Genomic DNA, 25,777 nt, shown 5'->3' with positions numbered 1-25,777 from the left:
CTATCAGAAATTCAGGTTGGTGTTTATGAAGGTGGAAGCCCACATGTAGTTGGTATGCTAGCATATCGCAAGAATGTAGCCTTCCTTTGACCTGATGTACAGCAGTCCTTAGTAACTCTCTTGATTGTGGGGAATGACTATTCATTATTTTCTCAGAGGAGCTTGTTCCCTTCTTTCTTGTTAGACTCTGAGATATGCCCTGGAGACTTCAGATTTCTATTTCTGAGTGTCAGCTGTAGATCCATGAGCTCTCTTTCTCTACAATAACTTGCATGATATAACAAGCTTCAGAAGTGTTGGAGACCGAGGAAGACGTTCATATTTTAAACCTTACCTGCTATATCTTCCAAAGGCTGCTTTCCTCTGTGCTAAGCTCAAAATATTTTTAGAAGTGGAGCACTTTTTAGTAAACTCGGAACTGGTTTTTGATGTTATCTGTTATTTGCTTAAGTAGAAAAGTTAAGCTGTTTAGCTGGGCTTTAAGTAACTCTTAACATGGGCGATGTTTGCTTTGCATTTACCACTTCAGTTGCATATGACTTAATGAGGTTTATAAAGGTTTTGAGGTGATAGTTTAGAAAACCTATGGGTGTTTGACAGTATAAAAGTTTGCGAGGTTTGGTCCATCCTTCAGTCTGTCAGAGGTGAAATTGCATGCAATTTAGTCTTTAAGCATGTGTACACGATCCTGGTGTTTGTGTACAGTTTTTTGCATTCTTACAGGTGCCAGTATGTTTTGAGTGTTTGTGATAGGAGAGGAATTCCTCCTTCTCTTTGAATACAATAAAGCGGAAACAGCTATAAACCACTGGCACTGTAAATATTTCAATGAGAATGTATTCACGGTAACTTTAGGGTGAGAACAGGTCTGTAGTTGTCTTTGTCTGAATTCTTGGTTGTTACTTAGCTTGGAGGTTAGTCGTTTTGCTCGTCAGACTGTCTAAATTTTATTTTAAAATGCAAAAATGGTTTATTTTTAAAAACAGAGGCCGTGGGAGCATCTGGTCAACGTCCTGTTTTCTGTCCTGTCCACAAACAAGAGCAGTTAAAACTTTTCTGTGAAACATGTGACAGGCTGACATGCAGAGACTGTCAGTTACTGGAACACAAAGAACACAGGTACAAATATTACCATGTCTTAATTCCTGTGATGCACTTTCTCCGAGGATGAAATGGCATTGATTTAAAACAGTTGTGTCATTAAATACTGTTGTATTTACTCCTTGTCAGACTGAAATGATCTCTTGCAAAGGACAACCTGTGTGGAGTGTTGAAAACTTTAAGTGATCAGTTGGCTGAGCTTTGTCAAGTATCTTAAGAGCAGGTTCAAAACAACATGGTCTGAGGCGATTTGGTGTGATTAACGTGCCTGGCATTTACCAGTGCTGTCACTGTGTTCAGGACGTGAATAGAAATTGCTACAGCCCTGAACACCTGGTGCTGTAAAGAAGCAAAAGTGATCTAGTGAGTCATGGATGAAGTAATTTTTTTGAAAGGGCATATTTTATTATGCAACAGTCTTTCAATTTAGGGTAATTTTGTAAAGGAAGGTATAAATTTTGCCTCATGGATTAATATATTTTTCTAGTACAGAGGGAAAAATTGTTTAGTTTTAGTTGGTTGAAAGTTGCCTTATTCCAAGTAAAAAGAAATGATGGGTTTTGTCTCCGGAGTTTGCTTTTCTCTTAGGTGCTAGAAAAAAGTTGGAACCTCTTAAGATACATTAAAACTTCCTGCTCTTTAGCAGCTCTGTCATATACTTGTTTGAACGTTTGAAAAAGTATTTTGCAGTGTTACAACAGAGATTCTGGGCATAAATATGTATTTATCAGCCACTGCAGCACTGCTTTTCCTAGTCAGTCTACAAGTAACACTTCTCTGTAAAGGTGCTTGAATTTAGTGGGGGTTTTTTGCAGAGTAGTGATTACTCTCTGACTGCTACAGCAGCCTAATGGAGAACTTTACTTTTGAAATTAGTACTATTAAAATATTAACAACCTCGAATACTCCTGCTCTGTTCTTTCATAGGCTTGATCATAAATATCCTGAAAGACACACTTGTCCAGAAAGCGTGGTCTCCTAGGATATGTTAACTAACTTTCTCCAGTTGGTTTCTTTGCGCATGATGCTAACTGATTAACAGATGTATCTTGTTCTACTTACCTGTTCTCTTCCAGTAAGGGAAGAGAATACTTTGCTATTAAGATGCTTTGTTGCAGAATATTCTTTAAAAATTTTTCTGTCTGCAGATGTGAATTACAGATGATTAGGGCGACTGCTTCGTCTGCCATGAAGTACAACTGAGATTCTTACAAAGCTCACTAAATCATTGAAGGAAAATCATGCCAAGTGGAAACAAGAATTGATTTTATACTTCTTACCTGAAATTCTAATAGTTTGCACCAAGGGAGGATGAATCACTATTTCAGTAGCAACATGGTCCAGTGTTCAGTTCAGAATTTCAAGTGAAAGAATTGCTGGTGATTCTGTAGAAAGCTGATATTATTTTAGCAGCCTAGTGGTGTGTAATTCCTCTAGTTTAGGTAGTTTTCAGTCCATACACTTTGGAAGCTAGAAGTACAATACAGTATTAAAAAAAAACAAAAGTCTTTTGGCTGTAGCAGGAGCTACAGCAAAATTTTAGCAGTACTAGGTAAGTGTAGATTTTTTTTTTTCCTCCTTAAAGTAGAAATCTGATTTTCAGCCTAATGAAAGTAATTTTAGAAAATCTGCAGATCTCCAAACATTTCAAATTTTGTGGCCTTTGGGCTTTAGTAATGCTACTTTTTGCATTATAATACCTAAAATCTTGTGATGCTGTCTGTCTGCAAGAACTGTAGACTGTTCCTAGAAAAAGCAACATTCTAACATTGAAGTTGAGGAATCTAAACTCTTGTAGTTGAAACTTGTCTATTGCTGGTACAAACTGAATGAACAGGAGCAGAGTCGTTTCTGTTGTGAATAGTGTTCTCTTTGCCTAAGTCTCTGTTATCATAATTGTGAGTAATTTGACTCAAGAAACAGTGTTACTGTAAATTTGATCATATATCCAAACAGTCTTTTCCTGTTAGATTAGATTGTAATATTCTCCTAGATTTTGGCAAAAGACAATGATGCTTTCTTTTCAGCTGTGGTAGGGAGATAGTATGTTACTTCTGATGCAGCTTCTAAGATGCTTCACTTTAATTGTAGGAGTTTTCTGCCAATTTGAATGTTGAGATTTAGTGTAGTGAAGAAGGGAAGGCATTCTGGGAACGTAAGTTTTCCCTGTTAACAAATTATATTTCAGAAGTATGAAGTTTACTTACTGCAAAGACAAGAGGTGGCAAGTGACTGATAGGAATCCTGGGTTTTGGGAGGAATCTTTTAATAGTTGAGCAGTCGATCATAAAAGATGAAAATTCTTGGCGCTACTTAATTCCCCTTGCCATTTTCAACATAGGTGTTTTGCTTCTGTTGCATTGTTAATTCCTCTTGTGATGCATAGTATGTTAGGAAAATGTAACTAGTTTCATTATTTTCCTTCAATGTAGCTACTTGCACTCTTTTCAGATGAAGTAGTGGAAGGTACCTTTGCTACAGTAGCTGTTTGGTTGAAGGACTTGGGGGGATGATATGTTCTTCACTTGGAAGTACTGAAAAAAAAAGAGGTTTTTTTAAATAGGAATATTTTCTTTTGGATTAAACTAATCTGGTCAAATATGAGTAGTATAATCTCAGCTGAAAAACTGTTCTTCTGGGATAGATTTTTTTGTGTGTGTCATTTAATGTGTGTTTAAACTATTAGTGCATTTTCCTCATCTAACGTTAACAAAATGATTTGTCAAACGCTGAATTTTCTGGTTTCTCCTTTAGCTGGTGTTCCATAGCTTGCTATCTTGTGAAATGATGCAGAGCATTGTCTCCCTGTGTAGTTGGAATTAATAAGTGACCCACAGATGTTCAGTCTTCCAGACACTTACAAAGGATTTTATCAGTACTGAAACGTTTTGCACACTGATCGGCATACATATAGTTTGATTTTTCTGTGTGTGTTGTCATATTTTTTTTAAAAAATCCATAGCTTTACATCTAAATTGAGAACCCTTAGTTTCAGCACATTGCTCCTTGGTAACTGATATCTTCTTTTGCATGTTGAAAAGGTATCAGTTTCTGGAAGAAGCTTTTCAGAACCAGAAGGGTGCAATTGAGAACCTCTTGGCCAAACTTCTTGAGAAGAAGAATTATGTAAATTTTGCAGCTACCCAAGTTCAGAATAGGTAAGATTCCTGAAATGATTAACTGTTAATATTACATTGCCTTTTTAATGAATCACAGTAAGGTGAATGGTGTTGGAAGTTGTTACAAGAAACAAATGTTGAAGATGATGTTGTCTATGGCAACTTTGAGTAGAACCAAAGATGTGACACATTTATTACCCTTGGGGGAGGGGGGAGAAGAAAAAAAGAAGAAAAAGGAATACAAAAGGCAAGGCAAGGCAAACCCATAAGATGGGTTCAGCTCTAGGTGGCAGAAGCATTGGCTGTAGAGAGAAACAAATTTTTCTTGAAATATTTTTGTTTCATACGATGCCTCTTTGATAACTGCCTAACAAAAACTTGTTTTGAAATTGAATACGAAATTGTTTGGGAGGGGGTTTTGTTTTGGGTTTGGTTTTTTTTTAATTAGGCAAGTAACTTAGTGTAATTACCTGAAAGGAAGACAAGCTTTTCCTTAGGTAGTTTAACTTAAGAATTCCAGGGTTAGCTTAAATTCATCTTCATATAGAATAGTGAATATAGAGACAGAGCACAATATCGCTTCTGGCTTTTCAGCCACTTGTGGAGATGTGGTGTGCTGGAGGTCATGGAATTCCACTGTGATTCTCAGTGGTTTTGTGAGCCTTCTGCAACTTTTGAGTCACTTGCAAAATGGCAGATCATCTGGAGATGGGAAGTACAAGGGTAGAAGGAAGTGTACCAAAGATACAAGTAGTAGTTCTGGTGCAATTTTTTAACTCCTAGTGGTACCATGTACATTAAAAAAAAAAAAAAAAAAAAAAGTTGTAAGGGAAGGAGAACAGACAACGTGAGAGGCAAATGTGTGAAGGTGGAAGCAATGGAAAAGGAAACTTTTATGTGCTGGTTCGGCATGGAACTCTTTGAAGGGACCCAAAGAGAACACTGTTGTGAAGCAGGAGGACAAGCTGTAGAATTGTTATATGCTTGAAGAGACGGAAACCCAGTTACATGGGAAATAATTAAACTGAAAGCTCAAGAAATGTCACAAAACATTCTCTGATAAGAATCCAAGGCCAATAACGGGTTGTTCATATATGAGTAACACATTGTAATGGGTTTTTGCCTAAGAGTTTCTGGCTTCACTGAAAACTCAGTGAATTTCTGCAGCATGTGATTGGGTTGCGTAAAGATCATGATTATCTGCTGAGCCAAATGGGTAGTGCAAGTGAAACACTAGTTTACTTTGTGCTGTTCATTTACTTTGTGGAAGTGTGGGGCACAAAATCCATTACCATAAAAACTTCAGGGAATGAAAAAAAAGTGTATTACAATAACGTGTTAGCAGATGGTATGAAATTGCCATCGTATGTGATCATGAAGCATAAAACAGTGTTGAAGGAATAGCTGCCTACTGGAATAATTGTTAGGTGCCAAGGATGGGTGCCTACTGACTTCATGAAGGGTTGGTTGAATGTTTTTTGGAGTAGAAGGCCAGGTTGTGCTGTCACAAAAAAGTACATGTGTCCAAGGTGCCTTAAAGGGCGTTTGACACCAACAATGAAGATCATCATCAGACAAATGAGTATTGGTCTCGTGATCATATCAGGATGAATGACACCACAAATTCAGGTGCTTGATTTAGTACCAAAGAAGCCCTTTAAAAAGGGGCAATTTAAGTCTTTACACTCAGACTGGCTCATGGCAAGGTATTGTGCTTTGACTCCTATAAGTGAAGTAAAGAATCCTGCTGCAACGCTATGTTGTCATTAGATTAAGGCAGTGTAGGATCAAATAAATCCAGAATTCGCAATGGAGTTTAAGAAATGCTGTATTTCAAATTCTGTGGACAGAGCTCAACATGATTTGCTTGAGTCTGAAGAAGTTGAGAATAGTGAAGACACCAAAACTGAGAAAGAATGACAACGATGAAGAGGTGTGAGGTGTAAAAAAAACCAAACCAAAAAAAACCCCCCAAAAAAAGCAAAAACCAAAAACCTGAAAGGCAGTAGTAGTAAAGCACAAGAGAATAATGTAGGCTAATGTCAGGCAAATCACTAGTGAAATGTTTGTATCCTTATTGTGTATTGATTACAGGTATGTAATAACCTTTTTGTTACCTTTTTTTGGGAGGTGGAGGGGTCCATCTGAAATTCAGGTTGATATACAATAGCATAAAAGTTTAAGGCATCATATATAAATTCTTCATAGTGAATGAGACATGATATGGAGATAAATATATATGTGTACATACACACATGTGGTCTTGGCTGGGTATGTCCCTGTGTGTGTAAACATATAAATAAAGTGCATAAAATAACATGAAAAAGTCCTTGTGGTTTAAGTAAAACACAAGTTGTTAATTGAGATACGATCTTGATCTCAGACTGTTTAAATTTTTTTCCAAAACTGAAATTTTACATGGCTTCTTTGAAAAAGTTGATTAATGATGATTTCTCTGTTAGAAATCAAACAAGCTGTACATTTTGCACTTACTGGAACTTCTTCAATACAGAAATTGCTCCTTCACTCTTCAAGGGTGGGAGGATGCCTGTGGTGTTTAGTATTTGGCGGCATAGTATAAAGCGACTGCCTGACAATACGTTTCTCTTTTTTTAGGATAAAAGAAGTAAATGAAACTAACAAACGAGTAGAACAGGAAATCAAAGTGGCTATATTCACCCTCATCAATGAAATCAATAAAAAGGGAAAATCTCTCTTACAGCACCTTGAGGTACAGTTAAGAGAAAAAATAAGTGTTGTTCACTGTTTCCAGTCCCCTATTGAGAACGCACATTCCATGTTTGAAAACAGTTTGTTTGGTGTGACTGCAGGTGTTGCAATACTAATATTGCCTATGAATAGTGTGTTGGAGTTAAATCTCTTGTTTGTCCTTTGACTAGCTTGAGCCTATGGCTACTTTAGTTTTATGTCTATGCCTCAGGTTCCTTCAAAATCAGGCTTATCATAAAGGGGTGTCTGAAAATCTCCTTTTGATGTTCTGTTTGCGATATTTCTATATTACAACATAATTCTAAGGTGTGTATAATCTAGTCTTTTCCTCGAACAGCTTTTTAAGGTTCATATAAATGTTAGCACTGTTAACGGTTGAGTTGCTTCTTTCTGTCTTCTCCTGATACCTTGTCTAGAAGTTTTTCTTCAGAGTGTAAACTCGTACACAGACCTGTCTCTACTTTGTCTTGAGCACATAACAAATTGATGCAATGTGTTTGATGCAACTTTACTTCATTCTTTGCGCTGTTGGTTGTGCTAGATCGTCGTTAAAATCAGTTTCCCTCCTTTTGCTTGTATAGGGTGGTGGCAGCAGGGGAAGGGAGCAGGGAAGCAGACAGGCTAGTATTAATTTTCACTCCTAGTGTCATGTTGACGGCTTTACTGCTAAGACAGTGGTGGTCCTAATGGCAGTTGTTAGTATTTGTTTCCTTAGTAATTTTCACAACTGGTGTCAACTTCTAACAAATCCTGACCCTTTAAGTACACCTAAGTTTTCAAAGACATGGTAGTCTTGTGTATTTGTATATGAAGGTGTAATGCCGGTATTTTAAGTTGTATGAATTGGCATTGTAGAGGTGGCAATGACTTTGAACATACTTTCCAGCTAGTGCATTCTGAGTAATTGTATTCTGACTTTTAGTCAAATCTATGAAAATTTAACATATGATTGCTTTTTTTATCTGAAGAGAGGAAATGCATCATAAGAAGTTAGTTCATAGCATATTGCCAGTCTGCTGTGATGTGACTGAAAAATTTAAGATCAAGTTAACTACAATAGATTTCTTCTGGTTAAGGAACAGTTATTTGGCAATGAAATTGAGTATTCCTGGAAGAAAAGAGTATTTGATCAGGAATGAAATAAGTAATTTAAAATTACACGAGTAACTGAATTTTGGCTTTTCTTGTTTACCTAGCATTTGTTACAAGCTAGAAAAATTCCATTGGAAACTGTTTTTGTGAGGTTGTAACAGTTGCCCAATCGTGTATTGTTGAATTTGAATCCTGAAGGTTCAGTACTGCAACCCAGATTTTTAGCACAAGGTTTACAGCTGACAGGTTATCAAAGGCTGAAGACTTCTCCGAGATGGGGCTGCTGAGTTTACCTGCCATACTCAGGAGGTGTTTAGAGGCAGTTGGCATAGGAGCTGGTGTTCACAGTACCTGGGCCACTGCTGTTGCTGTCTCTCTGCAGCTTCTGTGGTGGCAGTTGCAGGAATGCCAGGGCACCACCCAATACGGAGCTGGCCGTTCTGTTGGGCCCCAGTCTGTGTCGCTCCCCCAGTTCTTTGTCATGCTGCTATGCCTCTGGCAACATGAGGAGAACTGGTCTTGGTTTAGTAGTTGATATTTTCCTGGGATAAAGCAGAGGCTCTTTTCTGAGCCTGCTATTTTCCCTGCACTTTGATACCTCTGGGAAGAATGGTAGAGTGTAATAATACAGAATTATTATTTGATGGTTCTGGCCACTCTGAATATGAGCATTAGTATAAGCTGCTTGCTTGTGGCATTTTTCTTTAAGAACTGTGATAGCAGTTTACAATTTTCCTCATAAATCTGAAGCCCCCATTGTAATTAAGTTTTTGTTTCTTTATAGAATGTGACAAAGGAGAGACAGATGAAGTTAATACAACAACAAAATGACATCACTGGTCTTTCGCGACAAGTGAAGCATGTGATGAACTTTACTAATTGGGCTATTGCAAGTGGCAGCAGTACTGCTTTGCTATACAGTAAACGGCTGGTAAGGAAGCATCCTCTAACTTGTCTGTACAGTACAGAGAAGGTTTAGTCAGGGAATTTTCCAAGTACCTTGTAGCTTCACTAGATTATGTCTGAGGAAGAGACAATGAGTTGTTCATGCTTCATTTTAAAAAACAAAACAAAAAACCCTTTCTGTAATAATAGGAAAAATTTCCCAACTTGTACACCACTTTTCATTTGTAAATTAAGGACTTAACAGTATTACAGTAGAAGGAATTGGGGTCAAGCTCTGTAAAGGCACCTCAGTGTTTCACTTGAGTCATTGCAGAAGTAGTATTATTGTGTAACAGTACTTCTCTGTAATCCTCTGAGTTGAGTAAAAAATTAGTTGTATGGTGGATGATTTTCCTGGGTACTTTCCAGGCTGCTAATCAAACTTGCTATTGACAGTCCTTGTTGGTGATCCAGCAGTCTAAACTGGCTGGGCAAATGCACACTTCTTAACATCCTCATTCTTTATTTCGTTGTCATCAACAGTCTTGTTTTTGCTTCCCATTAGATAACATTCCAGTTACGTCATATTTTAAAGGCACGTTGTGATCCTGTCCCAGCTGCCAATGGAGCAATACGCTTCCATTGTGACCCTACATTCTGGGCAAAGAACGTCGTCAATTTAGGTGAGAAAATTGTGTTTGTTTATTCTGTGTTACTTAAAAACTAGATTGAGTTGGGGGTGTTCATTCAACATGAGGGAATCGGAGTGCAATACCTCTCTTAATGCAGAAGACCAAAATTCTCTTGACATAACCCATCCAGTCCTGATTACCCTCCTTATTTGCTCTGTTCTTCCTATTAGCAAAGCTTTCTCCACAGGTTTTGGTTTCCAATGGGAATGGTTCTAGGAATGGCCCTTTTTTCCCCCTCTTAAAGTGGTTCTGATGGTTGGGTCTGTGCTAAATGGGTGCTTCAGTTTCTGCAATAAGCTTTTTTGGGAAGTAAATAGAATCAGTTTTGCCTATCTGAACTTCATATTTAGCTGCGTGTGGAGTAATACTAGATGTCTTAATGTATTGGAAGTTGCATGAACAAACATAATTAGGAGGACTGTTGATATGAGCTAAGTTCGTGGCTAAGTACCAAGCCAGTCCATGTGATTGCTGGGCAGGTAAGTGAATTAAGAAGCAATGTTTAACTAGTTTTGCTGTTACTCTTGGAGATTAGTCAAGGAAAAAACAAGGCTTTCCAGAACAGAGCTTCAAATGTTGTTTGACTAGGAACACGGGGCAGGCAGGGGAAGCTATATAGGAAACAGAACGGAAACTGTCAACCTCAATAAAAAGTGACATGCAGATTCCAATGAGTACATGTTCAAAGTCAAAAATCAACTATTTGCCTTTTTCCATTAAAAATAGGACTGGAGATAGCTAGAGAGGCAGTGTGGTCCATCGCACTGTATCAAGGCAGGACTTGCTTGTAGCAGTGTTTTGTGTCATGCTTGTATAACCTGTTCTTAGTCATTCAGTGATGGGACACTGTCCCCTGTCCCCCAAATAGCTTTTCCTGGGCTTTGCTTCCTTAGGTATAGAAACTTTATGCTCAACATATTTTTTTCCTATTTTACTTCTGATCTTGTCCATTTGTTGTGAACACAGAGAACAGTCATCTGTGTCTGTCTTGTCTTTTAGGCTGTGCAGTTCCAGTTCTTTCACTCTTTCCTCACAGATTATGTTTTCAGTTTTGCAGTTTCTTCTTGTAGTCTGAGTTTTCTTTTTGCTTCTCTCATGTATGGTTATGGAGACTTAAAAAGAAAATCTCAAACTTAAATTGCTTTGTTTCTGTCCCCGAGGAAACTGAATTAGAAACATCAGAGTATTCTGCAATTATCAACCTTTGGATGATGATGATGGAGATTTAACTGTTTACTAGTTCCTTTTTTTTGTTTTGTTTAGGTAACCTTGTCATTGAAAATAAACCAACTCCTAGTTACACTCCTAATGTAGTGGTTGGACAAGCTCCTCCAGGAACAAACCACATCAACAAAGCTCCAGGACAAATCAATCTAGCGCAGCTTCGACTTCAGCATATGCAGCAGCAAGTGTATGCACAAAAACATCAGCAACTGCAGCAGATGAGGATGGGACAGCCAGCTGGGTCAGTTCCGAGGCAGACGAGTCCACAAATCTTACAGCAGCAGGTCAGTATCTTGTATGTTCTTAGTTCGCCTTTTACCATAACACTGAGACTTAAATTTGCCCTGTCAAATATAAACTTACAAAGCAGTTTATAAACGTGAAAATCTTTTGAAATTTGACATACTTTAAATGTGACAGCTATTGGCTTTTCTTGATGTTATGTAACTAGTAAACCTACTACTGTGGAAAGAGATTGGCTTCTTTTTTCCATGTTAAAAGCAAAAATTTTAAAAAACAAAAACCCTTGCAGCCTCCCAGGTTGATCAGCATGCAGACCATGCAGAGGGGTAACATGAACTGTGGGGCTTTCCAAGCACATCAGATGAGAATGGCTCAGAATGCTGCTCGTATACCAGGAATACCACGCCACAATGGACCACAATACTCCATGATGCAACCTCACCTTCAAAGACAAGTATATCCTGTGTACACGCTTCATTTGTGCCATTGTGCCAAACTTTCATTACAATAGATGGTACCTCTGGCTGTAAATGTGTTTATCTGTAATACTTGTAACTCACAGCTACACACATTTATATGCTTTTTCATGTTGCATACTGTACTGTGACCTTTTTGCTGAACATAAAATTCAAACCTTAAGAATGAAAATGAATCCTAATGTTTGTATTGCATTTTAGTTCTGGAAGACAAAACATTTCCTTTTTTGCTTTTCAGTGACATTCAGCTTTTGGGTTTCTTAGAGAATAGTCAGGAATAGTGAAGTTCAAAGTGATGTAGTTGAGGGTTTTTAATGAAACCAAATTCTAAAGTGTTTTTAAATTCAAACCTGAAGCATGATGCAGAGCTCTGTATACCATTAAGAATAAAAATTCTGACAATTAATGTTAATGTGACTGGAAAACTAAAAATTACTTTATAATACTTGAAACAGTTATTCTTTTATTTTTAAAAATAAAGAAGTTTGTAGACAGACTTGGACTCTAAAGTTGTCTTTGGAGGAAGTAATTGCTTTAAGGAAATATTCCAACAAATTATTTTCATATATAGTTATATGTGCTGTATATTTAAATATTTAGCAACATGAAGTGTGTTTTCTTTCCAAGTAAATAAAAATAGCAGTTGCTTTGCATTCAGTGCTATCAGGTTATGTTGATAGAAATGTGAGTTTATATGTCCTTCTTCTCTCCCCCCCCCAGTTTTTTGTTGAGGACTAGCATATAATGCACAAGTTGCAATTTTACATGCAGTGGCTGTCTGATTAGTCTGTAATGCAGTCATGGTCTCTTCTCTTTTCCTACAGCATTCTAACCCTGGGCATGCAGGGCCTTTTCCAGTCGTTTCTGTGCACAACAACACTATTAATCCGACTAGTCCTACTACAGCAACAATGGCGAGTGCAAACCGTGGTCCAACAAGTCCGTCTGTCACAGCAATCGAACTCATTCCTTCTGTAACAAACCCAGAGAATTTACCTTCCCTGCCGGATATCCCACCCATCCAGGTCAGTGGAGGAGATCAGGCACTTATGCTGTGGGTGAAGTAATAATCTGCTTTCCTTTCTCTATCTTTTTTATTTGAATACTGGTACTTGTCTGTGGAATGGTATAGTTGGTTATCATTTAAAGTCAAAGAATTAAAATCCTCAGCCCTTGACTTGAGAATGCAACTATTTTCTCTACACAGGGCTGACCTGCCCAACCTGTGTTAATCTTTAGATTAATCAGTATTTAATGGCTGTCCTATAGTAAAATTGATACTTAGATTAGTTAATCCCAAGTACTCTGTTCACTTCCTTTCTTCCACAAGACTATTATATGGGAAGATATCACTAGAACAGTTAAGTAGTTATGTATGTCGAATGCCCTGAATGGTGATTTATTCAGAGTTAAAGTTGCCTGGCACTTCTCTGTGATGTTCCTAAAAGTAACAATCAAGTGCAGGAAGTACTGAGAAGAGGCGTCCCACTGCCCTACTTTTCTCTCTCCTCACATTTCCTCTGTACCCCAGTAGTGTGGCTGTAATTATTTCCTTGTGTGCAAGAGGCCAGCATTTACATTAGCGTTGGATCCTGGAAGGTGTTGCAGAACACTTAAGCTGGCCTCTGTGATTAATGTTGAGCTGTGGCGGTGTCTGCCTGGAAATTCTTGCTTGCACAGAGTGTGACTGTTGCGGCTTCTGTAGTTGTCACTTCATCTGCATGCTATTGGTACTCATTGGTACTGACTTGGAACTGCAGAGTGTGCCCTGTATTCATTGCCTGGAGAGGCAGTGGATAGTACGGCACACAAGCTGAGGTACATTTTGATGAAGTCAAGCCCATTTGGAGAGGTCAGAAGCATAATTTAATGTACGAGTGGAGGCAAAGAAAGTAAAAGTAATGTTTTCTGCAGGAGTGTTTGAGAGGCCAGGGAGCGGGGGGTGATGGCTTTGTCTTGAGAACAGGATGTTTACATTAAAATGCCCATATAAAGCACGGTAGATTCAGTCACGTACAGGAAACAATCGCCTTAGAAACAAAACTTAAATTTCATCCAAGCAGATGGTCTGCTGTAATACCAATAGCAACTTTTTAACTCTTAATCTATAGAGAGTCATGTTCAAGGGTTGTACATTCAGTTTTCTCATGAGGCTGCAGGTAATTTGCTAATGTAAGAATAGCAGGGGAAAAAATCACATCTCTGAATATGATCAATCTGCAGTGCTGAAGTGTTGTGTAGTCATTAGAACAAAACACAGGTATAACTGGTTATGACTGATTCAGCTGTACATGTCTAAAGTTCATGATACGCCAAGTTAGAAATAATTGCTAGTGGCATAGTCTAAAACATCAATGTGCAACTTCTAGGTGTACTGAAGCAGAATTCTGTTAAGATGCTCTTTTTTTATACCTGTTCATGTAATAGCTGTTAGATTTCATTTGATGAAAGAGGTGGATAGGAGGCTATTAGTCTTTCAAGTTGCTTGCACAGTCATAAAAACCTGCTTTGAATACAATGTGTTTCAAACACGTTATTTGCAATTATGCTGCCTTGCAGTTAATAGCTTTAAGCAGTTAAAGTAATAGGGTACCTGTTTCCTTGTTTTTAATGGATACTAAAATCTGTGTAAAAAGTGAACGGGAGGGAGGGAGTTTTCACATCACACGAAGGAAAAACAAGTTCATGGTTTTCCTTAATTGTGGAATAACCCCTGCAACATTAGTAATCTGATAGTTCGTATGACTACACGCTGAATATCTGGGAACCAAAAAGTTTGGAATGACCTAGAGTAAGTGCAGCCTATGACCATACTGGAAGAACTCAGATATTTAGGAGCTTTTGAAAAACCTTACTTTAAGTTTCTGACTGTGGGTTTCTGTTTTGAAAGACTGATCTTTGTATGAAACTGATAAAAATGTTTGCTGATGTCCTGAATCCTTGAAAGGATAGTGAACAATTCTGGTTAAGATACTGATGGCAGTTTAAAGATGTGGAACTATGAAGAAACTTTAATTAGGCCTCTCTGATTCAGACTTTTGTTTTTGCTTCTTAGCTTGAAGATGCTGGTTCAAGTAATTTAGATAACCTTCTAAGTAGATACATTACAGGCAGCCACCTACCCCCACAACCTACAAGTACCATGAATCCCTCCCCAGGACCTTCAGCTCTATCTCCAGGGTCATCAGGTAAATGTGATGGGCATTTCTAGTGATTCTAGAAAGTGATGGGTGTTTCTGGTATTTAAGTTGAAAAGCATTACCTACCATTTCCTGCCAAAAGGGAAGTGATATTTTGTTAGTTTAAAATGTATTTTGCTCAGAAATAAACTCTTCTGGAAATGTAAATTTTACCCTCCTTCAGAAATACCTTTATAGTAACAAACTTCCAGCGCATGAATGCAGTATCCCAGATACATGTATAGACTATATTTTTGTCCTGTGTTACCACAATCCTTTTTTCTTTTTTTTTTTTGTGCATCAAAGGATGTAGTTCAGTTATTGCCCCCAAATGATGACTGGCTAGACCGTTCTGAGGTTTGGGAAATAAGTTTACAGAATAGCTTAGTCACAGAAATACTTACACCCAACAATCATTTGAGCAAGGTCATTCTAAGTATAGCCAATTGATGGTAGAGCTTTCATTACGCATGTGAACAAATTAAGTCACCAATATCTAATGTTGAGTTATTTAAACATTGAAAATGTCCATTTCTATTAGTAAGGAGCTGATTTCAGTCACTTGATATGTGTTTCTCTTAGTCTTCTCTCTGCAAGATTTTTGTAAGATTCTGTGAATGAGTGGTTGCAGCGGTGGAACTTACTATGTTTCTCAAAACCTGCATGCAAAACATACAGAGTCTGCTTTTCTTGACCTTATTGGTGGATGTCAGTGGATGAAATCTGAGGACTTAATGGCTTGAGGGCTATAGCCCTGTTTGGTTTAGGTGAAGTAATAACTGGTACTCTAACAACAGTGTGTTGTCTGTGGGGGTTTTTCTTATTTAATGTGGTGTGCCGGGCCTTTGTTCCAATCAAACGACTGAGACCGCAGCTGACTTAGGTGAATTATTAAATTAGGATATTCTAGCAGCACTTTTGGCGTTACTCAACACTAGTCTTTTATTTTACTGCAGAATGTAAATTTGTACCGAGTCAACTTCTACACTTCTTCTTTTGCAGGTTTATCTAACTCCCACACTCCTGTGAGACCACCTAGTACCTCCAGCACAGGTAGCAGAGGAAGGTGAGTATGTTATGTTAACACTGCCAGGCTGAAAAATCAGATATAAAGAATTCAAAATATTAGTTGGCAATGGGTCAACAGGGCTTTGATATAACTGTGACCCAGTAATGGAAGAATGTTTACATGAAGTTTTTCAGTGTTTTTTTTCTCTTCACTATGATTCTCTGCTGTCTTGTAAACTTGAGCTATCTTGTAAATGTTCTGACATGCTTTGCCTTTGAAATCGTTCAGGAAACGGTCACTTAAATTTCTTTGCTCTGATGAATTTTCCTCTTATTTATATGCTGGTATCTTTCTAGCTGTGGCTCCTCGGGCAGAACCGCTGAGAAAACTAGCGTTAACTTCAAGTCTGACCAAGTGAAAGTCAAGCAAGAGCCAGGGACGGAGGAAGAGATATGCAGCTTCTCAGGAACAGTAAAACAGGAGAAAACAGAGGATGGCAGAAGGAGTGCTTGCATGGTAAAGTTAGTTTGTACGACAGTATGTTACGATTTTCCTAGCAGCATGTTTAAGAATTTGGAAATAATAAAGCAATTTTACTCTTAAGCCTCAGATTCTGTTAAAAGCCCTGAAGATTGAGAGGTATTTTGCTCCCTGGCAGTACGTTTGAACTTTAAGTGTGGACCAGCTTGAGTGTTGAGCTGTCTGTTTTTGTAGTGCTGCTAAGACTGCTAATTACTGGGGGTTTGTGACATAGGTACCAATAAGCTGGCAACGGGACTTGGACAGTAGCTTGCTGGCTTATGCTGAACAAATAAACATTAAATGATGGCAGACATTTCCCTTCCTGATTTGGACAGGACTTGACCTAGTGATGTGGATGCAAAACACACCCAGTCCTTGTCAGTTTTATGTATTATGATAGGTAGCTGCGTGTTGAAAGTAGTCTGATAGAAAACGGAACTTAATCTCAGTTTAGTCCGTGTTGAGGACTTTATTATATCCTTTAATACTGTGGTCTGCATCCTTTATTGTGGTCTGCCAGACACAGGATAGTCTGTCATGTAAATTTTATCTTTAGCTATTAAAATGAAATACCCCCAGCAGTGTAGTGTGTTTGCTGCTTTTAATCCCTAACTGATAAAAGCTGCAAGTCACCTGATGTTAGTAGTTCTTGAACATTTATACATATGTAATTACATTGAGAAATCTTCCAATCAGTCAAAAGTTCTTATTCCAGATCATAAATAAAATATTTATGCAAGTGAATATTTTTCAGTGTTTCCCAGCTATGCTTGATTTAACAGGATTGTGTACTGGGAGCAGGGTCATGAATTTGAGGATTTTTCCTAATAACAGTGAGGGTATATTTTTAACAATTTGTCAGTATGTTTGGCTTGAAAGTTTGTTTATCATGTTATATATCAGTAGAAATGAGTCTGTTCTTGAAAGGATGGACTCGTGAAAAAGTAGTTTTCAATACTGTGTGCAACTCAGGTCTTCATAATGATTTGCCACGTATTTTGGGAAATGAGTATAGTACCTTTAAATGGTGGATGGCTTTTGACTTGCAACATATGAAGAAAGATGCCCTTATAAAATTGACTCTCTCTGATTTTCATGTGCTACTTTCATTTCAGCTTAGCAGTCCTGAGAGCAGCTTGACACCGCCACTATCCACTAACTTGCATCTGGAAAGTGAATTAGAAGCATTAGGAAGTCTTGAAAATCATGTAAAAACTGAACCAGCAGATTTAAGTGAAAGTTGCAAACAGTCTGGACATAGCCTTGTAAATGGAAAATCCCCAGTGCGGAGTCTAATGCACCGATCAGCTAGAATTGGAGGAGAAGGCAATAACAAAGATGATGATCCAAATGAAGACTGGTGTGCTGTATGCCAGAACGGAGGGGATCTATTATGTTGTGAAAAGTGCCCAAAGGTGTTTCACCTGACTTGTCACGTACCAACACTCCTCAGCTTTCCAAGGTACCAGAAACAGTGTAATGGTTCCTGAGAACAGCTCTGTGGTCTCATTCATATGGTAGATTTCAATACAGTACCAAAACTGGTGTTTCATCCTCAACATCAGCTAGTTCTGGATGATTTCTTGTCAGTAAAAATATCTGACATTTCAAAGGCCTGCCTGAATTGTTTTCTGTGTAACTGGTCAATGTTTCTCTCATAAACATATGGTCTCTCAAAGTGTGATTCTGTTAATGTAAAGTTCATTTTTAAAGTCATGGTGAGAAAGGCGTTGTAAAGTGTTAGAATGTACTTGGGAGAAGAATATGAGGGCAGGAAAAATGGTCTTGACTGGCAGAATTATCTTGAGCATTAAGGGTTATTCCTTATCTTTGGATATCCAAGTCTTTACTACAGTACAATGTGAATCTGTAAGAGCTAACGAAAAAATCTTTGTAGTCATCACTGATGAGACTTTGTCCCTGGATATCTGGAATTATTGTGTTTATTTCTGTTTAGTGGAGAGTGGATATGTACATTCTGTAGAGATCTGAGCAAACCAGAAGTAGAATATGATTGTGACAATTCACAGCACAGCAAGAAAGGGAAAACAGCACAAGGCCTGAGTCCTGTGGACCAAAGGGTATGTATCGAATCTGTTTCCTAGAAAAAAGTGCTTTCTCACATTAACTATCCTCCACTGTTTCTTGAAGATGTTTTTGCTGTGGCTGCAGCAAATTAAATATAATTGTGGCTTTTGCAAAAAACCCTGAAATGAGTAATGAGATTTTTCTTGCTGTGACCACATATCCAGGTGTTAGTGACTGTGTGGGAGTGCTTCATTACATTGGGACTGTAATCATCTAGTAGCTAAAACTTGCATGTAAACACATATTCTGTATTTAAATGCATCCTTTAACATGCATTAATCTCTTCAGTGTTCTTAATTAGAAGTTCTTCGCATTTAACATTGATATAACCTTCGTAAAATAGTTATGTAAGTTTGGTGTGTTAAGTTCATGCTGTGAGAGGTGCTAGAAGTATTTAGGTGCATTCTTGTGGAAGGTGTAATGACCTTGACAGTCAGAATTATTTTTAGATTTATCAATCAGCCTGTGCATGAAGTGTTAGAGTATTATCAAATCAAATTCCTCCAAAGGAATTACAAACAAAGGAAAGAAAAATATTTCAACAGGGAATTCATAGAAACACTCTGGCTTTTGTTTCGAATTGTTTTATTTTGTCTTGTGGGGAAAAGAATAAAAGTCTGCAACTTAGTCCTTTCCTGTTACATGCAGTTATGGTTGGACAAAAGCAGTTGTAGTTTGTCTTTTTTCTTTTTTAATTTGACTGTATATTAGCATGCCTGTTTGTATTTGATGTTAGCCCTAGGCTTTTGTTTAGGAAGAATAAAGCAAAAAGGGAGTATATTTCTGCTATGTGAACAGTAAGGTGGTGTACTTACCCTCTCAACAATGCCCTCCTAAGACCTTTACATTTTATAATTAAGCTTGTGGGGATTTCATTTAAATTTTCTAGTACTAAGCTGCTGAGGTACAAACCTATTTAAAATAGGGAGATATTAACTTCTGGGCTGAGGATAGATTAAGGATATTAATGTGAAGCTGTTTATTTCTTTGTAAGAAATGTGAACGTCTCCTGCTTTACCTGTATTGTCATGAGCTGAGCATTGAGTTTCAAGAGCCAGTCCCAGCCTCGGTGAGTCTCCTGAAAAATAGTTCATGATCTATTTTTGGCATAACATCTCAAAGTCTGTAGAGTTCGGGAAGGAACTGACTGCTTTTACTTGAGGCATGTCCCCCTTGATCAATCTAAAAGTTCTGGTGGTCATCTAGTATTTCATGACTCCGAGAGAGACAGAAGCTGATTCTGTAGCTTCTCTCTGCAGAGGCTCTACTCCCAGTCTCAAACCCAGATATTTAAACGCGCTTTCAATTAGCAGTTGTTGAATTGGAAGAGGGTGTCTCAGGATACCCATGAAATTCAAAATGCTTTAGGAGAGCTTTTTTCTTTTTGGATAATCTTTTAAGTGAAAGGAGAAAAGAAACTGCTTTGACTATTCTGTTTTCAGCTGTAAAAGAAGTAACTATAATGAAAAGCATTGCTGTGCTATGATAGACATGGAAGGTTAGAAAGAACTTAAACAGTTTGAGGAAAGGAAATTGTTCTCACTTGCTGAACATACAAACAGTGCATGACGAGATTAGCTGATTGGTATTTTGTTAAGTGAAGAAATCCAACTGCTTCTGTGAACTACGTAGCCATTGTGATAAATTGCTGTTTGTTTTTTACAGATACCAAACTACTATAAAATTATAAAGAAACCAATGGATTTATCTACGGTGAAAAAGAAACTGCAGAAGAAGCATTCCCAACACTACCAGACTCCTGAGGATTTTGTGGCAGATGTCCGGTTGATCTTCAAGAACTGTGAAAGGTTTAATGAAGTATGTTAACTTCCAATCTGTATACATTTTTTTTAGATTAAGATTTATTTCAACATGGTGTGCAGCTTCTCCAATTTAAGGCTCTGCTTCCAGCCATAACTTCTGCTTATGGAGCAGAGGCTGAATCAGACGCTTAAAAAAGCCCACAAAACAAATGTAATTACAGAACTACCTCTTGTTTTTAGCTAAATGGGGAGATCAGGCTTTAACAGAGGGAGCTTTAAGTGCATTCACTGGTATGGATATATGACTGAGGAGCAGGGTGACCTTGTTACTGTGCATCCAATAGATTGTAGAAGCACTTAAGAAGTGTGGTAATAAAGATGATTAAGCAGTCCTTAAAACTGTCTCAAGCTATACAGATAATTGTTCTTACACTCATGAAACATGGTAGACCTCTGTTGAGGAAACTTCCTCTACTGAGGAAAAGTCCCTTTCTGAAGAATATTCTACTGGTTCTAGTACCTCATGTAGGCTGAATCCAGAAAAGCATTGTGTTTGTCATGGCTAGTATTAAGCTTAGTGCTTTAGGTCATGGGTAGTTGGGCTCTCACAAAAATCAGTTTTCAGCAGATAACTTTTGTATGGAGTCATATTTTTGATGAATGTAGAAAGTTGACTTATTTTGCAGTGAACCCATCTGATAATGAAATATTTGCACCTTACATGTGAATGTGACTTGGGGAGATAAATTACCTAAGTGTTATTACTAGGTGGAGCAATGGAAAAAACATTCTGAATATCAAGAAAAATTGTGGTATTGTGCTGAAACAGCGTAGGAACTGAGATAAGAGCGTATCCTCATTTCTGAGATGCCTTAAAACAAGGATGACAAAAAGCCCTGGGGAGAAGGCATCGCAAGGAATGGCTTTGTTCTGACCTTAGAAATGCATAAAACAGCCAGTATTTTTCGGTAAAATGTAATCTGGGTTTTGCAGTGTTTGGGCTGCATTTCTGGCTCTGAAGAAGTAAATTGAAGGAAGTACAGAAACCTACAATTAAAATCTCAACTGTTTCACAAGTACAGTAGTAAAAATCAAGGTTAATGATGTAATGTTGTAAATGCTCACAAGCATTTGGGACTTTGACACCCCCGACTCCCTTATGTCTCTGTATTAGGTGGAGGTTAATGAGCACTGTGGAAGAAGTTGCAATTATGTGAACTTCTCAATCAAGGGAATTAATGAAGTGTCTACTGTAGAGGAAAACATGCTGCAGCTCTTAGGGACAAGAGTTAAAACAAGGGAGCAAGGACTGGTGGATGTGGTTTTGTTTTGTTTTTTAAAAAAAAAGGTGTTTCAGACTTGTCTCACTGTTTCAAATGCTGGCTCGTGGCAAAAGATGAGTCACCCTGACCTCTCATAATAGCATCATGTCTAGTGCCTGTAAAACGTATGCTTTTAAAAAAATAGAAATCAAAGTGGGGTAAGACCCCCAAGAAAGTAGTCTCATGTAACACTTCTCTCCAAAGTGAGACTTTTCCACAATAATGTCCAGGCAACTAAAATACACAATGAAGAAAGCAGTCAGGAGTAAAAGTGCAGTTTTGAAAAATGACTGGGAGACATTTACTTATACAAACATTGTGTGTTTTGTTGAAGGTTTATTTACTTCATGTCACTCTCCTAAGACTGTTTTAAACCTGCTTCCGCTAAGTTTGGGAATTAAAGAGGTGTAGTCCATAACAAACTGTTTTGTTGTTATGGCTGACTTTAGTCATCCAATCCTGTGCAATCTCATAACTTTAGAAAGGATTATAATTTCATTTTTTTTGACTCTGGTATCCTTTTTAGATGATGAAAGTTGTTCAAGTTTATGCAGAAACACAAGAGATTAATTTGAAGGTAAGCGTTTCAGACCATGCACACTTGGTGAAGGGATGTGCATTTCCAACAGGTGAATATTCCTGTCTTCTTTTGTTTACAGGCTGATTCAGAAGTAGCGCAGGCAGGGAAGGCAGTTGCATTATACTTTGAAGATAAACTTACAGAGATCTACCCAGACAGGACCTTCCAGCCTTTGCCTGAATTTGAGCAGGAGGAGGATGATGGTGAAATAACTGAGGACTCCGATGAAGATTTTATACAACCGCGTAGAAAACGCCTAAAATCAGATGAGAGACCAGTGCATATAAAGTAATCTAATGATATGGACCTAAAATGTATTGTAAAAACTGTTATTTAAGTGTTCCTGGAGTATTATCAAGCCTACAGTGGCCATCTTGAAGAAGCTGATAGCTTTTTAAAGAGTATTAGATTACAAAAAACACTTGTACAGAAAAGCATTCTCATCGAAAGGGGAAAAAACTGTATTGTAAATTTTTGGTGGTTTTTTTCCTTGATTTTTTGCTATATTCTTTCTTTTCCTGATGGAGGTGACACACTCATCCTGGTCTCACAGATAGAGGTGGATGAATGTTGAAGAAAAGCAGATTTGATAAGAGATGTTCCATAAACAGATAAGACTGCTTAGTAAAATGTTCTGCGGGACTGGACCAATACAGTTACTGTATCTTGCATTTATGCTGGACTGCAGTGTAAACTGTAAGCAATGTTCCTGAAATCCCCTCTTTGTGTGAACTTAAGTGCGTGTTTGGTCATTGCTTTTATCATCTCATTTAAGCGGTATTGTGAATAACTGATCTTCTGTGTTGATCCAATTATCTAAATTTGACTTTCTTTACTACGTTTTATGTATAGCAAAAGGAAAAAAAAAATCATTAAACTGTTCTGAATTGGCAAGTGCAGGAGTGTGAGTTCTTGACAAATGAAAGACTAAACTGGTGACAACAATGTCTTTTCAGTAGGAGTAGGTGTATTTATTATGAATCCTGTACACAGAACATTTTAATGGCATTCATGGCAGAAGTCTTAACATTGTGTCATCTGTCCCTGATCCCCCTAATGAGGCAGAATGTTATCTCCAGTATTCATTGTCTAATTTTCTGTACTTAAAATATAGACTGAAGAGGTAATAACTGGTTGGGGTGTTTTTCCAGTCTTCCTAAATATCAGTTTCTAATAGACCACTTGGCAAACAATAACCTATTAACTACCAAATGTGTAAAATTTCCTGTATTCACTTTGTCTTATTTGTAAATAGTGAATTGAGATTTCTTGCAGATCAGCAACATTTGCTGAACTGTTTTTAAGCTAATATGTATTCTTACTAATTGTTCCTATCAAGAAAAGATTTGTAATATATGCTATTTCTAACATTGCATTCATTTTGAGGTTCTGTCTTATTTTTATTAGAGTACTACTCAGAACTTTCTTCAGAAGCAGCTTATGAGCGAAATGTCTAGAAAGATTGGAATAAATCTGTTGAGATTGGGTTACTTGTCCATCCATTGAACAGAGCACTTGCACAGACCAGGATTTAGCTTTGAGTGGTTTCTGGTCAAATATTGAAAACAGAACAATCTTCCTATTTCCCTGTGGCAGGCATCTCTGCAGTGCCTTCCCGTTGCACACTGCCTTCATTCCATCATTTCTGGTTAGAATTGAGGTCATCACAAAATAATTATAGTTTGAACAGTTGTTTCCTTTACTGACAGAAATCAATACTAGAAATAATAAATGCGATTTCTGGCCTTCATATAGATCTTATTAAAGTAAGATGAAGAAATCATGTAGTCAGATGAGGTCAAGTTGACAGACTATGAGTTTGCCGTAAGATTTTGTGTGAATACAGCAATTCTGTGGTAAATCACTGGGGTTTTGGTATACTCAGCATGAGCAATTCCTGTGACATTGTATACACTTTACCATAATGGTAAAGATAAATATTTTAGCACAGTGTATCAAATTGAGATATGCTCTCAGCAATTTTTATGCAAATCACTTAAGATTTAATTTCTTTTTATAAGAACAAAGTATATGTACATTGTGACTATACCTTTCACAGTAAATGAGGGGACTGAAGGTATTTGTTACTTCAAGCTCACTTCTTTAGATTACGCAAATGTTACACTTAAACTGTTTTTTTATTTCTCAGATATTAACATAGTGCCAGTTTAAATTTATTTTTGCCAGTTTGTATGTGAAAAGAAAAGTAATTCTACTTATACTAAATTGACAAATATGAAAAACTTTGCCCGTAGAAAGGATGACGTTTGTGAATAGGACACTAATAGTAACAAGGGATCATTTAATGGCTCTGTGTATTGCCTATTTATGCATTTCTAGTTTCTCAGCTTCATTTTGCAAAGGAGTATTATTAAAATTGTCATGAAAATAAGATTTTGTGAATTCTCTTCAATTGGGGTTACTATTTTTATGGCGCTTAAGCACTCTAAGTTCTGTACCTTCAGGCCTCAACTTTTTAACTGTTCACTTCATAAGGCGCCAGTCATGGATTCAAGTACTGCAGATACCCACTGCCTGAAGGGGAGCATAGGACAAGCATGATGGCACCCTAGACTGGGTGACAGAGCGGGGCGAGGACCACGCTACAAGGCTGCGGTTCAGGGGTAGCGCCTGCTCCCTGGCTGCTGCAAGAACGGTACTGTCTGTTTTCCACCCAGACCCCAGGTACCAGATCCCAGAGCAGATGTCTGAATGTTTTGAGATAGCCTCTCCGATTGCTTCACCCCCTATGACAAGGTAGAAAAATTGTCAAACTTTGTAGGCTTGCAACTTAGCCTGTATTCCACTAGTTCACCTGCAAACCACAAGTGATGCTAAGCTTTGACCTTGTTGAGAGTTCAAGCTCTGCTCTTGCACATAACCCACCGGACTTCTAGAATTGGTCCTTCCATTCAGCTCATCAGTGGTCAGCAGTGTATTATGTGGAATTTTGACTTGTGTGCAAGAAATGTTTACTGTTTCTTTTTTATATAAAAGAAACAAAACAACATTCTCTCCCCCCCTGCCTTTAGTTTGGAACTCCCAATACAACAACTCAATGATTGTTCTGAAATTAGCTAAGTTCTATTCAAAAATATTTTAAAGGATAGATAAGATCTGCTAATACATCTCCTGATCCTATAGCCTGTAAATGTTCATCATAGAACTGGTAAGGGTTTGCTCAGTCAAAACAACTTTTTGGTGCCATGCTGTATGTAACTTGTTCAAGAGCAAATTAATGGGGTTTGTATTAACAGGCCACTGTGTTACTCTGAGCATCTTCTCTATGCCAGATGATGTGTGTGCAATATGTGCAAGGGACTGTGTTTTACCCTGGGAATTAGAGCATAGCTTACATCAGTAAAACTTCTAGCAGATAAAAGATGTGGTGGGTGCACTCTATGTGCCAGCTCCTTTGTCTGCACGATTACAGTGTTCCAACATGATGGCAGGAAGATAGTCTGGCACTTGATGTAACTTTATGCTCTCATTTAAGACACTTGTAAAAAAGACCATTCACATCTCAATTTTTGTTGTAAATGACCCTGAAGTTTAAGTTAATCCAAAGAAGTAAAAGGCAACTTGCTTTTGAAATAAGAGTGAAAAGTGTACAGTATGCTACTTGTGGACTTCTCAATTACCTCAGCAGGTATCCTGCCATGTAAGTACTAGTGATTAGTGATAATTTAACCAGCTAAATAGGTTCAGGTCTTTTATTTAACTGTGCCCTGGAATTAAGTGGCCTATAGCAT

The 25,777-nt window shown here is 37.7% G+C and overlaps 1 protein-coding gene across 1 annotated transcript in view; it reads left to right on the top strand.

The window, feature by feature from the left end:
- The window catches only part of TRIM33 (tripartite motif containing 33), a 36,522-nt gene extending 14,032 nt beyond the window's left edge, over positions 1–22,490 (top strand). Inside the window, exons 4-20 of the mRNA XM_059831075.1 lie at positions 987–1,119; positions 4,143–4,259; positions 6,837–6,951; positions 8,827–8,973; positions 9,493–9,610; positions 10,883–11,127; positions 11,376–11,540; positions 12,387–12,587; positions 14,618–14,750; positions 15,744–15,807; positions 16,107–16,266; positions 17,388–17,734; positions 18,230–18,353; positions 19,355–19,429; positions 20,026–20,178; positions 21,972–22,022; positions 22,105–22,490. Coding sequence (XP_059687058.1) covers positions 987–1,119; positions 4,143–4,259; positions 6,837–6,951; positions 8,827–8,973; positions 9,493–9,610; positions 10,883–11,127; positions 11,376–11,540; positions 12,387–12,587; positions 14,618–14,750; positions 15,744–15,807; positions 16,107–16,266; positions 17,388–17,734; positions 18,230–18,353; positions 19,355–19,429; positions 20,026–20,178; positions 21,972–22,022; positions 22,105–22,317 — 2,561 coding nt within the window. The 3' untranslated portion in view covers positions 22,318–22,490. The remainder of the gene's footprint in view (positions 1–986; positions 1,120–4,142; positions 4,260–6,836; positions 6,952–8,826; positions 8,974–9,492; positions 9,611–10,882; positions 11,128–11,375; positions 11,541–12,386; positions 12,588–14,617; positions 14,751–15,743; positions 15,808–16,106; positions 16,267–17,387; positions 17,735–18,229; positions 18,354–19,354; positions 19,430–20,025; positions 20,179–21,971; positions 22,023–22,104) is intronic.
- The last annotated feature ends 3,287 nt before the right edge of the window (positions 22,491–25,777 follow it).

This window comes from Gavia stellata, chromosome 30 (assembly GCF_030936135.1).
Source record: "Gavia stellata isolate bGavSte3 chromosome 30, bGavSte3.hap2, whole genome shotgun sequence".
In the NCBI taxonomy this organism is placed as follows: domain Eukaryota; kingdom Metazoa; phylum Chordata; class Aves; order Gaviiformes; family Gaviidae; genus Gavia; species Gavia stellata.
The sequence above is the reverse complement of the archived record's forward strand: the minus strand, read 5'-3'. Positions and strand labels throughout refer to the sequence as shown.